We start from the raw sequence: 17346 nt of genomic DNA, 5'->3' as shown, positions 1-17346 counted from the left end.
TATATGAAGAAATCCCTGAAGATTGCACGCACACACACACACACACACACACACACACACACACACACTTAAAACTAATAAATGAATTCAGCAAAGTTGCAGAAAACAAAATCAACACATGAAAACCAGTTGCATTTCTATACACTAACAATGGAGAATCTGTAAAGAAAATTAAGAAAACAATCCCATTAAAAGAGCATTAAAAAGAACAAAATACTTAGGAATAAACTTATCCAAAGAGGTGAAAGTCTTGTACACTAAAACTACAAGTCTTGTACTACAAAACTCACTAATAACAAATTATCTGAGAAAGACATAAAGAAAACGATCCTATATACAATAGCATCAAAAACAATAAAGTACTTAGGAAAAATTTAACCGAGAAGATGAAAGATCTCTACACTGAAAGACATGGAGCAGTATCCTGTGTTCATGGACTGAAAAAATTAATATTGTTAAAATGTCCATACTACCCAAAGCCATCTCTATCAATATTTCAATGGCATTTGTTTTTACAGAAAAGGAAAAAATATCCTAAAATTTATATAGAACCACAAAAGACTCCAAAGAGCTGAAGCAATTCTGAGAAAGAAAAAACAAAGCTGGACACATCACATGTTCTGGTTTCTAACTATATTACAAAGTTATAGTAATAAAACAATATGGTACTGAATTAAAAACAGCAATGGAACGTAATCAAGACTTCAGAAATAAATCCATGCAAATATGGTTAACTAATATTTGACAAGGGAGTCAAGAAAACTCAGTGGAGAAAAGACAGTCTCTTCAATAAATGGTGCTGGGAAAAGTGGATATGCACATATAAAAGAATGAAACTAGACCCCTATGTTATACCATTCACAAAAATTAACTCAAAATTGATTAAAGAGTTAAATGTAAGACCTGAAATCATAAAAGTTCTAAAAGAAAAAATAAGACAAAACCTTCTTGGCAGAGGTCTTGGTAATGATTTTTTAATGAGCATGACACCTAAAGCACAAGAAACAAATAAAAAACAAGTCATACTACATCAAGCTAAAAAACTTCTGCACAGCAAAAGAAACAATCAACGATGTGAAAACACAACTTATGGAATGAGAAAACATATTTGCAAAACCATATACCTGATAAAGGATTAATATCCAAAACATATAAAGAACTCTTACAAAACTCAATAGCAAATAAATAATCCAATTTAGAAATGGGCAACGACCTGAATTGATATTTTTCCAAACAAGATATTCAAATGGTGAACAGGTACTTGAAAAGGTGCTCAACATCACTAATCATTAGTAAAATGCAAATCAAAGTTACAATGAGATATAACTTCATATTTGTTAAAATGCCTATTATCAAAAAGATGAGATAACAAATGCTGATGAGGATGTGTAGAAAAAGGAATCCTTATGCACTGTTGGGGGGAATGTAAATTGATATAGCCACTATGGAAACAGCATGAAGTTTCCTCAAAGAATTAAATATAGAACTACCATATGATCTGGTAGTTCAACTTTGGTATGTATCCAAAGAAAACAATATCTGCACCCCCATGTTCATTGCATTATTTACAACAGCCAAGACATGGAAACAACTTAAGTTTTTTTGACAGATGAATGGACAAAAAAAAAAGTGGTAATATGTACACACACACACACACACACACACACACACACACACACACAGGAGGGGAGACTAAATGAGTAAATGGAGCTATAATAAATAAATGTTTCCATTTTTTACTGGAATTAAGTAAGAATGATCTGAAGTAAATTGTGATAAATTAAGATGCATATTGCAATCCCAAAAGTAACCACTAAGAACTCCCTAATTTTAAAAAAAAGGATTAGGGGATTCCCTGGTGGCACAGTGGTTAAGAATCCGCCTGCCAATGCTGGGGACACAGGTTTGATCTGTGGTCCGGGAAGATCCCACATGCCACGGAGCAACTAAGCCCATGCACCACAACTACTGAGCCTATGCTCTAGAGCCTGTGAGCCACAGCTACTGAAGCCAGCATTCCACAACTACTGAAGTCCACATGACACAACTACTGAAGCCCATGCACCTAGAGCCTGAGCTCCACAAAAAGAGAAGCCACTGTAATGAGAAGCCTGCACACCACAATGAAGAGTAGCCCCTGCTCTCTGCAACTAGAGAAAGCCCAGGTGCAGCAATAAAGACACAACACAGCCAAAAATAAATTAATTAATAAAAGGATTAAAGTGGACCACTGGAAAATATTTATTTAATATAAAAAAAGTGGTAAAGAGCTACACAATAACACAAAAGACATGTGATAGAAAATAAATAGCAAAGTGATAGACCTACAGCAAACCATATAAAATAATACTAGAGTACATCAAATACTCCAATCAAAAGGCAGAAATCATCACTGGGGGAAAAAAGCAAAAATAAATAAATAAATGGTGTTTGCAAGAGACACACTAGATTAAAAGACACACATAGGTTGAAGTTAAAAGGACAAGAAATGATATATTTTTAAAGTCACTGTACTAATATAATAGAAAATAAACAATAAAATAAAAATTATTATAAACAAAGAGGGACATTTTATGATTAAAGGTCAATTAATTCATCAGAAAGATATAACAATTATAAACATATATGCACCTGAAATCAGAGCCTCAAAACCCATGAAGTAAAAATTGTCAAAATTAAAGGAAGAAATAGACACTTCAACAAAAATAGCTTGAGATTTCAATAGCTCCCTCTCAATGATAGAATAATTAGAAAAAATCAGCAATAATATAAAAGACTTATAAGACACCATCAACCAACTTTAGAAAGCTGACATCCATAGCTTTTATTAGTGTTCTTAAGTTCCGGATTTGTCTATTTGGCCTCTGAGTGGGAAAAAACTCACTCTCCCTCCTGTGCTTCTCCTATAACACTACTACCACACTCACAGCACTCTTCACACTAGATGTGTGTTTTCCCCCATCAAGCAATTGTGACATCAGCTGCGTGTCCTACAACTTAACTCAGTTCTGCTACTATCTACCTGGAGATAGTATCGGATTCCACAGGAGCTCAGTCCCACCTCAAATGCCAATCAAAAGTGGTGGGTGCCCAGGCTTCTCTCCAATTTGACTATGTTGATTTAAAAGAATATATGCACAATGTGAGAGTGGCAAGTTAAGTTTTATTTGGGGCAAAATGAGGACTGCAGCCCGGGAGACAGCGTTTCAGATAACTCTGAGAAACTGCTCCAAGGAGGCGAGGGGAGGAGCTAGGATATAGAGGAGTTTTGAAACAAAGAGCAGACAGTTGGGAACCTCAAAGTTGTTAAATAAAGAGAACCAGATATCTCAAGTTAAGGAATTTAGTGCTTCTGTGTATGGGAAGATGCAAGTCTGGGCTCACTGAAGTCATTCCTTTGATACGCACCTCAGCTATCTGGGGCCAGTATTTTCACGCCCTGAGTTTCCACAGCGCTCACAGCAGGGAGTGGCTGCAGTCTGATGGCTGCTAGATGGCAGGTATTCTTTTCAGCCCTGAGTTTCCTCAGGCCTCACCAGCTCACGTTGGAGGGCTGCAATTATTGGTGACTGTGACATCCTTTGTTCATCGATATGGCAGGAAATATTCCATTTATCAACTACAAATTGGAGGTTCCCATGACTTCCTCCCCCATGGATTCCATTATTTGCTAGAATAGCTCACAGAACTCAGGGAAACTATTTACTTACTGTTTACCAGTTTATTATAAAAGGATATAATAAAGGATATAGATGAACATCCAGATGGAAGAAATGTGTAGGGCAAGGTATGTGGGAAGAGGCACAGAGGTAGCATGCCCTCTCTTGGTCCAACACTCTCCCATCACCTCCATGTGTTTACTAACCCAGAAGCTCCCCAAACTCCATTCTATGGGGATTTTTATGGAGACTTCATCACGCAGGCATGATCAATTATTAAATCCATTTCCAGCCCCTCTCTCCTCTCTGAAATTGGGAGCGGAGCTGAAAATTCTCTGCTTATAATCATGGTTTGGCCTTTCTGGTGACCAGCCCCCATCCAGGAGCCATCATGGAGCCCACCAAGAGTCACTTCACTAGAAAAAAATAAAAATGCTGCTATCACTCAGGACATTCCAAGGAATTTAGGAACGTGGTGTCAGGAGCCAGGGTCAAAGACCAAACATTAGAACAAAAGATGCTCATAGTGCTCTTATCACTTAGGAACTTACAAGGGTTTTTAGGAGCTCTGTGTAGGAACTGGGGGTGGAGACCAACATATATATTTTCCATTAGCTCACGGCATCCATTCATCACAGTGCCAATTGTACAGACTATATTTCTTATTTTCTGTATTTTTAATGCTCTGGCATTAGTATCCTGACTGACTGGGGTAAAGCTGCCCCTTCAAGGGCTAGTCAAGTTTTAGAGATAGCTAGGGCTCAATTGGGAGCACACCCTTCATATGCAAACTAACCAATCCAGAGCCCACATCACCAAACACCTCCTATATCTAATGCTCACATACTAAGCCAATATTTCCTTGCCCAAATCAACCCAGGGCCAGGTACCAGACAATGAGGGACAGCTTCTATGCCCCAAAGCCCACCAGAATTATTCAAACTAGTCAATCCTAAACTGTTTATTCTGTTCTGTTTCATCGTTCCCATAGAAACCCAAATAAAAGCTCTGGCTCTCTCCTCTCACTCCTTTCTGCCTCCTGACTAAAACTGGTCCTTCCCCATGTGGCCGTGTGTGGCATGGCGTGGCCCTGTGTGGCATGTCATGCCCCATTCTCTTGAGAAATATAAATGTAGTAAATTCTTCTTTCAAGGGTGTTGTTACTCAGTCACCTCCATAAATTAAAATCCCATGGGGGCACTTCCCTGGTGGTGCAGTGGTTAAGAATCTGCCTGCCAATGCAGGGGACATGTGTTCGAGCCCTGGTCCGGGAAGATTCCACATGCCACGGAGCAACTAAGCCCGTGCGCCGCAACTACTGAGCCTGCGTGCTGCAACTACTGAAGCCCACGCACCTAGAGCCCATGCTCCGCAACAAGAGAAGCCACCGAAATGAGAAGCCCACGCACTGCAACAAAGAGTAGCCCCCACTCACCGCAACTAGAGAAAGTCCACGCACAGCAACGAAGACACAACGCAGCCAAAAAAAAAAAAAAAAAAAAAAATCCCACAGGTACAATTATTGATACAATAGAACACTCCACTGAACAGATGCAGAAAGCACATTCTTCTCAAGTGGACCTGGAACATTCTCCAGGACAGGGCTATAAAACAACTAACATCATACTAAGTATGTGTTCTGACCACAACAGAGTTTAATCAGAAGTCAACAATAGAAGGAAATTTGAGAAACTCACAAATATTTGGAAATTAAACAACACAATTACAAATAATCCATGTGTCAAAGAAGAAATCACAAATATAATTGGAAAGAGTTTTGAGCTGGATGAAAATGAAAACAGAATAACAAAAGTAATGGAAAGCAGCTACAGCAGTGTGTAAAGGGAAATTTATAGCTGCAAATGCCTATGTTAGAACAGAATGATCTGAAATCAATAATTTAAGCTTCAACTTTAGAAAAAGAAGAGCAACCTGAGCCCAAAGAAGTGAAAAGAAGGAAATAATAAAGATGATGGTGGAAATCACTGAAATTTAAAAAAAATAGAAAAAATAGAGAATATCGAATGAAATCAAGTTGTTCTTTGAAAAGATAAAAATAATTTTGACAAAATGTTAGTTTTACTGACCAAGGAAAAAAAAAGCACAAACTGCCAAAATGAAAGAGGAAACATTATGACCAATTTTTAAATAATTAAAAGGGTAATAAGGGAATACCTTGAACAACTTTATGTCAGAAAATTAGACAACTTAGATGAAATGGGCAAATTCCTAGAAAGACAAACATCGCTCAAGGTATGAAAAATCTGAACAGGCCCTAACAAATAAAGAAATCAAAATAGTAATTAAAAATGTTCCCAGAAAGAGAAGCCTAGAATCAGATGGCTTCCCTGGAGAATTCCACAAAACATTGAACAAGGAAACAACAGCAATCCTTCACAAACTCTTTCAGAAAACAATCGAGGAAACAAAGACACCACAAGAAAACTACAGACCAATATCCCTCCTATGTATGGATGTAAAAATCCTGAACAAAACATTAGCAAATGGAATCCAGCAGCATATTAAAAAGAATCAGATGGGATTTATCCCAGGAATATAAGGTTGGTTTGACATCTGAAAATCAGTTATGTAGTACATAGAATAGAAATAGACAGGAGGGGTGTTTCTGAGGTAATGGAAATGCTCTAATAATCGATTGTGGTGATGGATTTAGTAGAAATTGCACATTTGAAGCAGCTTAATTTTATGGTATGAAAATTACACCACAATAAGGTTGTTACAAAACATGAGTGATAGGAAGAGAAAGGTCTGGGCTGTGCAGGGTTCAGTGCAGGCGTCCTGGTCAGGGACGGGGCAGAGGGTCAGGCGGGCTCACAGGTGGCTCTGTGCCACCTCCGTCAGGAGGCGTGGGGTGCGAGACAGGGGAGGTGGGAGGATGCGGGGAACCGCAAGGGGAGCGTGGGGAGGAGCACACAGACCTCGGTACTCAGAGGGGTATGGAGGTGTGGCATGCGGGACATGGGTGACAGGGCCGCGGCGGGGATGTGAGGACGAAGGAAGGTCCTGCAGGGCATGGAGAGGCAGAAGGCGCAGGGGACGTGAAGGATGTGTGGGACGCAATGGGGGAGCGTGGAGGGACATGGGATGGACATGGAGGAGTGCTAGGCGCGAACAGTACCGGGGGTGGGGGTGGGGTTGCGGGCAGGAAGGGCACACTGAGGGGGCAGGGGTCGAGGAGGGCACGGCCTCCATGAGGGAGCGCAGGAGCTTGGGGACTCAAGGGGTTCCGGGGGTGTGCATGGGGTGCGGGGCGTCAGGAAGCAGCCAGCAGTCGCACGCACCGCAGATAGGACTGGGTAGTCCTAGACCCTCGCAGCTCCAGGCGCCCGGGTGCAGGTGGTGCGGATACTACCTGAGGTGCCCTCAGAACCACCAGCTGGGATGTAGTTCTCAGGACTTTCGGATACTGGGGTCACTGCTGCGGTAGGGCAGGTGCGGCTGAAAACAGGGGTGCAGGGCGCGAAGTCTCGCCCTGCAGGCCGCCGGCCAGGCTCCACTCTGGGAATGACTCCAGCGTGTGCCAAGAGTGACAGGGCGCACAGTGCACATTGCTCGACCAGGAAGTTAATGAAAATCACTGAATTCTACATTTGCAAACCAGTGAGGTTGGGGGTATGAAAATTAGGCAGTAAAGTTTTTTAAAATCTCATTTCTGTTCCAGAAGACTTAGCCCTCCTCTCCTGTTGTCTCAGGTGTGAAGTGGGATGTTACCACACAGACTTGCTATTAGACGTGATGAGTTAATGTGGAGGAAACAAGTGAAAAAGGACCCTTTGTCTTTTAACCCAATCTTGTGGATACATTACATGCCCAGGAGAGGTACAGATGGGGAAGCGAAAGAGACTGACAGAGACTGACCACAGACATAGACCCAGGACTGCTGTTTTTATTTTTCAAACATTCTATTGATCACAGTTACTAATGCCTTAAGTATTGTAGTAGCCACTCCTCCTCCTTCTGAGGTCTCTGTCGTGCCATCCTGAGTAATTGCTTTTTAAGCACTGATCAACCCAGAATGATTTTTATCTTCACAGCTTCTTTCCTGTCTCCCCGTTGGTCTGCTGGCTGAGTCACCTAGGGGGAGAGGTTCTGGGAATTTAAAAACTTGGTAGGCAATATTTATGGTTGTTTTGGAAGCCCCAGGAATGGCTGACCACATTCTGCACTGCCCTGGCTTAATCTACATCAATCCAGCTTTATTTTCCTCCGGAATGCTTATCGACTACCCAAGTAGGAGTTCACCAATGAATAATAGCGTATGAGCTCAGCTGCTGGTAGTGTAGGAGATCAACTGCTAGTGTAAATCATCTGTTGCTAGCACAGGGGTCACCAACTGCCAGCACTGACTGCCAACGCAAGAGCTCCCCTAGTGGCCAGTGTAGGAGTTCACCTAATGTCAGTGTAGGAGATCATCTACTACCAGTGTAGGGGCTCACCCGCTGTAGGATAGATATGTCATAGATTGTTACCCGTCACTCACAAACATAACAGGGCACCTGCAGGAGCTTGCATGTTCATTGTGGTCTCTCTGGACCTAGAACACTGGGTGGTAGCCTGGGGATGCAGACGTCAGCAGGAGTAACCTTTGTAAAGTTGAAAATCCGTCTGTTTGCCAACAGGTATCACTGAAGCTCATTTTTTTTCTCTCTCGACTGGTGGACGGTAGCAGCATGTCACCCCAAAACATCTCATTTGGCATAAAGGTTATGTAACCAAGCAGGACCCTACGAGGCTTTCCTGGGACAGACCCTTCCCCCATATCCTCTGATATCTGATGCACATTTCCTGAGTTTTTACAAATGCTAAAACCACCACCAAATGGAAGAAATTAACTACTTGATGATCACGATTCCCCAGACCTACTGGAGCCTTAGGTTGATACTGTTAACCACCCTGTTACCTCACCATCAACCAATCAGAGAATTGTGCAGGAGCTGATCACATACCCTGAGATTCCCCCCCTCCCTCACCCGGCCTTTAAAAATGCCTTGCTGAAACCCTTCAGGGGGAGTTCGGGGTTTTAGAGCCACCCATCCTCCTTGTATTGGCGCCTTTACAATAAATGCTGCATTTTCCTTCATCACAACCCGGTGTTAGTGGATTGGATTTACTGCACATGGTCGAGCAGACCCAAGTTTGGTTTGGTAACAATTATTTTGAGCTGGAGGTGTTGAGAAGCAAATACAAGCTCCCTGCCTTTCCCCATCTATCTAAAAGCAGGACACACATCTACAGAGGTATTCCTGTCCCCTCTCCACAAGAAAGATTTGGAGACAATTCTAATCTCATCAGTTTGGAGATGGTACGGGGCTGGGGGGAGGGTGGCGGTGGGGTAGGACCTACATATAACAAACCTTACTAACTAGCATTAGGTACCATTAGTTTACCTGTTTGTTTTACGACCGTGGAAGCCTAAAACTGCTTTCCCTGTCATTTCTGCATAAACGTTGTTCTTTGTTGAAGATGCTGTCTAAGCCAGAGATCTAAGCTGCTGCTCTAAGTTACTCATTTTCCTGGGGTTTCTCCTATGCGTGCCTGAGGTATACGTGTCAGTAAACGTCTTTGTTTTTCTGTTTAGCTTCATTACAGGGTCTCAGCCAAGAACTCAGAAGGGCTGAGGGCAAATGATTTTTCCTCCCTTACCCTTGTGTCCAGCTTTGTTCTAAAGCCACAGCCAGAGGCGTCTTGGTGTCCTCGGGGCAGTTGTGTGCTCATTTATTAAACTCACGAGGCTGCCCCACAGGCTAGGTTTCCAGTGGCCATTGTGGAAGTCCCAAACCTTAAAGTCCAAATCTTGCTGCAGGCAGCAACCACACACTATGCTCAGATTCTCAACAGGAAGTGAAGCAGTGGGCCCCGTTCCTTGGGAAATCATATGGGAATAATTCCCCAGCCAAAAACACAGCCAGACTCCTGACTCAACTGAGAAAATACTTCCCCCTGTGTACATAATTTGAAGGAACTGTTGTTCAAGATATTCAAAAGTGGTGTATACATAGTAACAGTAACAAAAAAGCCCAAGAATGGGAGAATGAGTAAATAATCAAGTAAATGAAATAGTACTGGCTATTGAACACAGAGGAACATGGAAAATGTTTATCAGGTTATCTGAAAAAAAGGAAAAAAATGCCCACAGTCCCTGCATGAAATGAACACACGTGTTGAGCCAAAGAACATCGAGACCATACCTGGGAGTTGCTGTGCTTGTGTGGGCAGCAGCTGCATCCCCGACTTTACCAGTGAGCATCTTGTTTCTGTATCCCCTCCCAGAGGGTGGGCCCTCTGGAGGATTTCCCCACCCCCTAACCTTAAAGATAAGGGGACTACAGACAACTGTTAATTTATTTACTGTGAGAATGGTCCTTACAATTAATAAAAATCTAGGGGTGCAGAGACGCCGCATCACACCTTCTTGTGAAAGGTGAAGAAGCGTCAAAACTTAAAGCAAAAACGAACCCTGGACTTTGTAAGCCAGGGCTCTCTGTGGCCTCCCCCGCTCCCCCAGGCAGGAGACTCTGGGTTCTGAGTTCAGGGACCATGCCGCGGGCCACTGAAGAGGCATCTGAGAGGGCAACGCCAGCTTGCTCTTCTCAGTGCTGCTCAGATGGAAACAGTGAGGGGTCATTTCTGAGCCTCACACTCACCTCCAGGCCCTCAGACCTCCCAGAACTGAACCTCTGCACTGGGAACCAGGGAAGAAGCTTTTTCCGGAAGGCCTGAGTGGGCCACGTTCAGGGGGATTTGAGGGCATCTGTGTGTCCTAGTTAATCAACCACTTTATTCAGTGACTTGCTCCCAGTTCCCTCCTTGTGGCCTTTCCCACATCACCTGTCACCTGAGGACTCTGCTGCACCCCAGTTAATCTGAGGCAACTACATCCAGACACCCCCCCCCCACCAGTTTAGACCAGACCCCAAGACAGGCTGGTGGGCTTAGAGCCACCTCTTGGCCAGCAGTCTCACAAGACAGCAGCTTTCTCGAGGTGTGGCCCCAGGCTTTGAGGGGGTGCTCAGACTGCAGCCTGAGAGTTCTGCAGGCCCTGGTGTCTCACCCCAGACTGAGGCAGGTTGGTGAGGCTCCTGGAACCAGGGCTACCAGGGCCCTAGGCTCAGGGCTCTGCAAAGGACTGTGTGTGATGCACTGGTGAATGGGGTCTCAGCATCTGATGACCTTGGAGAGTCCCCCGAGGGAGGACAGCCCAGCTCGCACACACTCACATGGCTTCCTGGGAGTGGCAGTGAGAGTTCAGTTTGCTACACGTATCCGAGTGGCATTATGAGTGTTTTCCACAGCTCAGAGGACAAGCACCCTCTTCTCAGGTTTTTCAAGTGTCTCGCAGACTCGGAAGGCAGGACAAGGGGCTATGAGAGGCCTGCTCACTGGGGAGCCAGCATGTCCCCAGGCCCACCTTTCGGCCTGCAGATGGTCATAGGGGTTGGGCTGCTGGACAGAGGTGAGAAGAGGGCCCGCAGGGTCCCCGAGAAGGGCGTCTCAGGAAAGGTATACAAGAGCGACCCATCGTTGGCACTGTAGAAGGACAGATGTCCAGCCTCGTAGTCCAGAAAAATGCCCACGCGCCGGGGTGGGTCTCGGAGAGGGGCAAAAGCCCGCTCGGAGGAGTTGTAGTAGCTCCCCAGGAACACCAGGATCCAGAACCCGTTACCAGCGAACAGCTCGCCCTTCTCCTTGCGGTTGGCGTTCTCTCTGCAGACGCCCAGGGCCCAGCTGGCCCGCTCCCCGACCTCCACCTCCCAGTAGTGGCGGCCCGAGGTCAAGGGCTCCCGGCCCAGCACACAAGGCCCGGGGTCGAACCGCTCAGGGCTGTCGGGCAGGGCCTGCCGCAGGTCCCCCCGCCGCACGCTCCTCCTGTCCTCTGATAGTACCAGCTCAGGGTTGGCGGTGTCAGGATCCAGGGTCATGTCCCCTGCAGACAGAACAGTGGTCAACCCTCGAAGCTGTCTGCCCCAGACCCATACAACCTTGCAGTTTGTGACTGCCCACAAACTGACCACGCCCCTTCTCACTTGAAAAGATGCCCTAACCACTTCTAGTTGTATCTTGGAACGTTCTAGAAAGCAGTCCACGCTTCCTTGTGATTCATGCCCCTTAGAGCACAGAAGGAAACCCTGAGTGCTTTCCGTGTCCATTCTTTTAGTCCCCAGAGAGAAGTGTGTGTGTGTTCTAGGGCAGCTTTCATCCCAGACTCCACAAACCTGGGGTCCACACGGGGCCTCTGGCACCGGAATGACCCTAGGAAGGTGTTCCCACCTCTATTTTCCCTAAATGCATCAGTGAAAAGCTTGGACCTGGCCTTCCCTTAGCTGCTATCTTCTGCCCAATAGCCCTGATCCCTCCTAGTTTCTCATCCATGAACTGGGAGCCTGCATGTTGTTCCTACCACAGACCCCAGCCCACCAGCAAAAGCTCAGGACTGGCACCTCCTCTGGTCTGGAGACAGCACATGGGATCCCCCCGGCCTCTGCCCAACACTCACCTCGGAACCTCCGCAAGGCCTCCACCAGCCCTGGGACCCTGCACACCGTCCTCATCTCCATGGGCACCACCTCAGGAGGCTGCAGCTTCACGTCCTGGACTCTGGAGGGGCAGTGGAGGTGTCACCCCTGCAGTGGGCCCACCTTGAACCCTGCCCACCCTCCCTGGGGAGAGTCCAAAGCTCCTACCTGCGCAGGGTGTCCCTGATATCCTGTGGGAGAGACACACACTGCGTCAGCACCCATCCCCCAGGTGAAGGGCATGAAATGCAGCCAGGCCAGCTGACACCACTCCCACACCGGGACATCTCAGCTGAGACGCCAAACTGCATTTCACATAAACCTGTGGTTCTTATCTCAACCCGTCCTCCTGGGCCAACCCCTCCTCCTTCCAGAACCTCTGCTTCCTGCAGCTTCTCCAGCAACATTCACTCATCCTTGAGGGCTGCTCCCTCACCTCCTAGCTGCCTGCCTAGCCCTCCCACCGCTTTACTGACCATAGCCCACTTCTGCTGACTTCCCTCAATCCCCGCCACACACTTGTCCGGGATTCTTGCTGCTTCCCAGGCTTAAGATCACCTGATGGCTCAGCAAAGGCCAAAGGACTAAATTTTAGCCCCAGGATGGCAACTGGGAGCCTCTTACTGGTCCCTGAAAGCCCACTCAGCTCTGAGGCTCCAACGAGGGTCACCTCCCACAGGAAGCCCCCTGGGCTGCACATGCAGGATCCTTGGCTCCCACCTGCGGGCAAATTGCAGGGGCCAGGAGCTGAGCAGATTCTCAGGGGTAGCACTGGGCCCATGCAGGAATCCCTGTGGGAGACCTGTTGGCTTTTCCTCTCAGCACAGTGGGCCCAAACCTTCAGAGAGCTGGGTGGTGACCCACTGGCCTGTCCCCATTAGGGCTCCCAGACAAGCGCTAACAGCAGTTCGTGCAGTTCAGCAGTGGTGTCCACTCCCTGTGTTTCATAGGAAGGAGACCAGCTGGTGAGGACCTGAGAGGTCCAGTCAAGCACCAGTCAGTCAGCCTGCTTTGCACAATGCTTCCTCCACTTTCCTGCTCTCCATTCCCATGCCTGGCCTTCCCTTGACACCCCCCACATGCCCACCCCCAGGAATGGGTGCCAGCTCACCTGCAACAGCCCCAGTGCTGGTAGCTGGCAGCGCCCCTCCAGCTCAGTGATGAGCTCGGCCAGCTGGGCGCTCTGCTGTCCGAGCCGGGCCGCGCTCTCCCGCAAGGGGGGCAGCACCTCCAGCTCTTCCTCCTCCAGCCTCTGCAGCAGCCGCTGCTCCTCCTCCACAAGCAGACGGCGCAGCCTCTCAAACTCCGTCAGCACATTCTGCCGCTGGGTCTCCACCATCTTCTGTGGGGGTCAGGGAGGACAGCTGAGGGCCTAGGACCTGGAGCCACCTTAACCCCCAATCCCGGGTCCCCCACGTCCATCCCTTCCTGACCCCAAACCCACCACTTGGGCCCTCATACCCATCCCTCCCTGATCCCCAAACCAATACACCCAGGGCCCCACATGCCTGGTCCTCCCTGACCCCCACTCCCAACCCCCAAACCCACCCTGAGGTGGGTTATACATGGGGTCTGGGGCAGGGGTGCTGCCCAGAAGCATGAGGCTGAATGTGAACAGTGGCGTCCTGCGGTGGCGGCCCTCATGCCCCCTGCCCCCACCCACATTGGGTGCCTGGCCACCTGCCTGCCACAAGGAGCAGGTCTCCTCCGCCTGGGCCTGGAACAGCAGTGCATCCTCCATTTGCTTCCGCAGATGCTCCAGGGACTTCTCCAACTTGCCCTACAGGGAGGTGAGCCCAGAGTGACCCCGGCCAGGCCTCCAGGCTGGGCCTTATACCTGCTCCCACCTGCCCAACCCCAGCTAAGCCTGAACTCAGCTGGCAGGGACTAGTTGTGGAAAACTGGGCCTGAGACATGACAGGTGGAGCAAACTCAAATTTGCCAGGAGATCCCTCCCACCACTGCCCTAACCAGCTACTTCCCCTTGCCTGAATATCCTTTCTTCTGTTGTTCCCACCCCTCCCTAATCTCAGGGCAACCTTCCCACAACCCAACTTCCCACTGCATCACCACCTTCTTTCTTCCAAACCCCTTCGTGTCTCTCTGCCTGAACTGGGCTTGCTGGGTTTCAGCTAACTGCAACGAGCCACAGGATGGGCACATCTGTATCCGGCTCCTTGGTCCTGATTTCAGGCCTATGCCTAACATTTACTTCAACCCACACTTGAACCCTGTTTACGACACACTTGGCACCTGGGAAAGCCAGGAGGCCCGAGATGCAGGAGGATCTGAAGGACCATCACAAGAGTGACAGCAGCGCTGGTGGGGATTCCACTATTCCCTCCATCCATGTTCTAGATGCACCAGGGCCCTGGGAGGTTGCGCTTTATAGAGCCAGCACTCCCAGGCTGTGCAAATACCAGCCACAGCCCACGGATGGCAGGTAAGAGCAGTTTGCTGGGGCATCTTCTCCAGCATTAAGACAAAGTAAGCACCAATACAGTGAAGGGTCACGCCATCCCAACACACGCCACTATGGCATCAAGATTATTTAGAGCTGAGGTGACTGAGAAACAGCAGATGCAGGAAGAGCTCTCTGCTCTCCTCCCTTCTGCCGAAACGCAGGGCATGAGTTTTCCACGAGAACGATTCCTACCCAGTACCAGGAAGGGGAACAGTCACCACCCAGAGACAAGTTGTTGACACTGAGATGAGTCTACCTAAACAAACCTTAGTCAAATAACCCTGATGTTCCATTACTTCCCCTCAATATACTTCCTTGTTCCTTTCCCACAATTTATTGGCCCTAGAAGCCCAAATCCCCTTTCTAGTTGCTTGTCTAGTTGCTTTTCCACAATTTATCATCCTTTGTTAAAATGGACTATAAGCCTGTGAGTTTCTCACTTTTCTGTGAAACCCTTGTGCCACGTACAATTTAAAAGACTATTAAAAGTATATGTCCCTTCACCTGTTGAGCTCTTTTGTCACTTAAATTTGCAAGCCTCAGTCATAGAACATGACACTGTAGAAGAAAACACTTTTCCTCCCCTATGATAGACAGGATTAAGTGCTACCACATGAGGCTTTATCAGGTCAGCGGGGACAGGCCTCTAGAGAGCTGCTGGTCATTCTCTGCTCTTTTGGTCACTTTCCACACCCTGATTGGGGTCCTCAGTGACAGAAGCGCAAATCTGCTAGACTGATGTAAGGAGGGGGTGTTCCTGTATGCATGTTATACCTCAAAGTGAGAAGAAAACCACAAGAATTGTGTCAGGACAAGCCCAGTGATGCGGATCAGGTATAGGTTTATTCTGTTGTCCCAGAGGCTTGCTCTATGATAGTGACAGAGTACTGATTCTAACGTTGACTAGAGCATGTACTTGATGCACCTCAGCAGAGAGACACTACTGGCCATAACGCAAAATGCAAACCACAGTCAAAAAGTTTGAAAGATGCCACCCGTGTACCTAATACCCACCCGCAGGAACGTAGTAGGCAGCTGGCCAGGTGAGCCAGGTTAAGTGTTTGCCCTGAGGCTCTTAGCAGAGAAAGGAGTGCTGGTGTTCGTTTGGATTTTGAGGAGATGCATTTCCAGAACAGAGAAACAAGGCATCTCAGCCTGGGCTCAAAGCAGGGCTGAGCCCTGGCTTGTCAGCTGGCAGAGTATCCTACTGGGAAAGCCTGGTGGGCCCTGGCGTCCGCCTCCTGGGGCAATGGCTCTGTCCCTGCATTGATCCCTGCCTGGGGCTCTGCAGCGGCTTCCTGGCTGCCTTCCCATCTCTTCTCACCAGAACTTCAGGACTGGCGTCGGCCCCACGGCCCTGGCCTGCCCTGCCCACAACCCTCTGAAGGCTCAGTCCTCATCCGTGCACGTCCACCTGGGACCAGCCACCTCTGAGGTTCCCTTCCCACTTTCTCCTCTCCCGGCTCCATCCCTGCCAAAGGTCAGTCAAACCTGCCCAGTCCCCACCCCAGGCAGCCCTCCCACCTGTTCTGTGGGACCTAGACTTCAGAAAGCACGCCCCCTCCCCACGACCAGGTCCCCAGGCCAGCGCCTCACTGGTGGGCGGTGCCCCAGTCCCTCTAGGGTGCCGTTTGGGACAGGCTACACCCCCCTACACACCCCCGAGACCCGGACCAGGGTGGGACCCGAGCCCACAACCTGGGCCAGGATGGGGCCCCCAACCCCCCAAGGCCCAAGCCACGTCCCCGCAACCCGCAGCGACGCCCTGCTAGGCCGTGCTCCGCCTGGACCTGCCCACACCTTGAGATCGTCAGCCGCGTCCTGCAGCGGACGCACTCGGTGCGTCCAGTGCTCCCCTGAGCGCTCGCAGGCCGCGCACAGCAGGCGCAGCTCGTCGCCGCAGAAGGCGGCCAGTGGCTCGCGGTGCGCGGCGCACACGCCCTGTGGGACGGGCGACGGAGGGTGCAGGCGCCGCGCCATCTCGGCCATCTTGGCGAGCGGTCGGTTGGGTCGCAGGTTCCTCTGCGGGGACAGCTCGCGGCACTCGGGGCACGCGTACGGGCCCTCGGGCTGGCCCCAGCAGCGCCGGATGCACTCGCGGCAGAAGTTGTGGCCGCAGTCGGTCATCACCGGATCCGTAAAGTAGTCGAGGCAGATGGCGCAGGTGGCCTCCTCTTGGAGGTTGGTGGACAGGTCCGGGGCGGCCATGGCACCGGTGGAACGGAGGAGGGCAGTGTGGTCCGCCGGGTCGGGCAGTGGCCGGCCGCTGCCGGGACTATGGGGAGCGCGCAAGGACGCGGGGTCTCCGGGGACGCGAGGTGCAGGGCACCAGGGGACTCGGGAGCTTCGGAGCGCAAGGGCTCCGGGGTCCAAGGCTGCGCGACTCCTGGGATGCGGAATATACGGCTCCGGGACTGCAGAGGCTCCGGGAACGTAGGGCCTAGGAATACCGTACGCAGGGAGGAAGAGGAGTCGAAGCGGGGACGGAAGCAGGAAGCAGCTGGGGTTTTTTTGTTTTTTCCTTTGGAGCAACCCACTTTAGCTCCGGATTGGCCGTGGCCTGTCACGCGGCCCGCGGGCCGGACAGAATTGGAGGTTGCTCACCCGCTGACCTTGCGGCGCCGCCGCCGCCTGCGCTGCTGCTTCTGGGCTGTTGCGGTGTTGCACGGTCTGGCCTCTCCGTCGGGCC

General features: G+C 49.2%; 1 protein-coding gene across 3 annotated transcripts; it reads right to left on the bottom strand.

The window, feature by feature from the left end:
- Window positions 1–10004: 10004 nt before the first annotated feature.
- TRIM11 (tripartite motif containing 11) lies at window positions 10005–17104 on the bottom strand. 3 transcript variants are annotated; one of them, XM_027096489.1, is made up of 6 exons: window positions 16458–17104; window positions 13878–13973; window positions 13305–13535; window positions 12362–12384; window positions 12175–12275; window positions 10005–11604 (listed from the first exon to the last, which is right to left on the bottom strand). In XM_027096489.1, exons 1-6 carry the CDS (start codon window positions 16863–16865, stop codon window positions 11057–11059), a joined length of 1407 nt encoding a protein of 468 aa, XP_026952290.1. In that variant the 5' UTR covers window positions 16866–17104; the 3' UTR covers window positions 10005–11056. The 3 variants fall into 3 exon arrangements, with proteins under 3 accessions (XP_026952290.1, XP_026952291.1, XP_026952292.1); XM_027096490.1 differs by having other exon boundaries at window positions 13305–13532; window positions 16458–16893; XM_027096491.1 differs by lacking the exon at window positions 13878–13973 and having other exon boundaries at window positions 16458–16893.
- Between the last annotated feature and the right edge of the window lie 242 nt (window positions 17105–17346).

This window comes from Aethalodelphis obliquidens, unplaced genomic scaffold (assembly GCF_003676395.1).
Source record: "Aethalodelphis obliquidens isolate GAN/ISIS:26980383/991018 unplaced genomic scaffold, ASM367639v1 scaffold102, whole genome shotgun sequence".
Taxonomy (NCBI): Eukaryota; Metazoa; Chordata; class Mammalia; order Artiodactyla; family Delphinidae; genus Aethalodelphis; species Aethalodelphis obliquidens.
The sequence above is the reverse complement of the archived record's forward strand: the minus strand, read 5'-3'. Positions and strand labels throughout refer to the sequence as shown.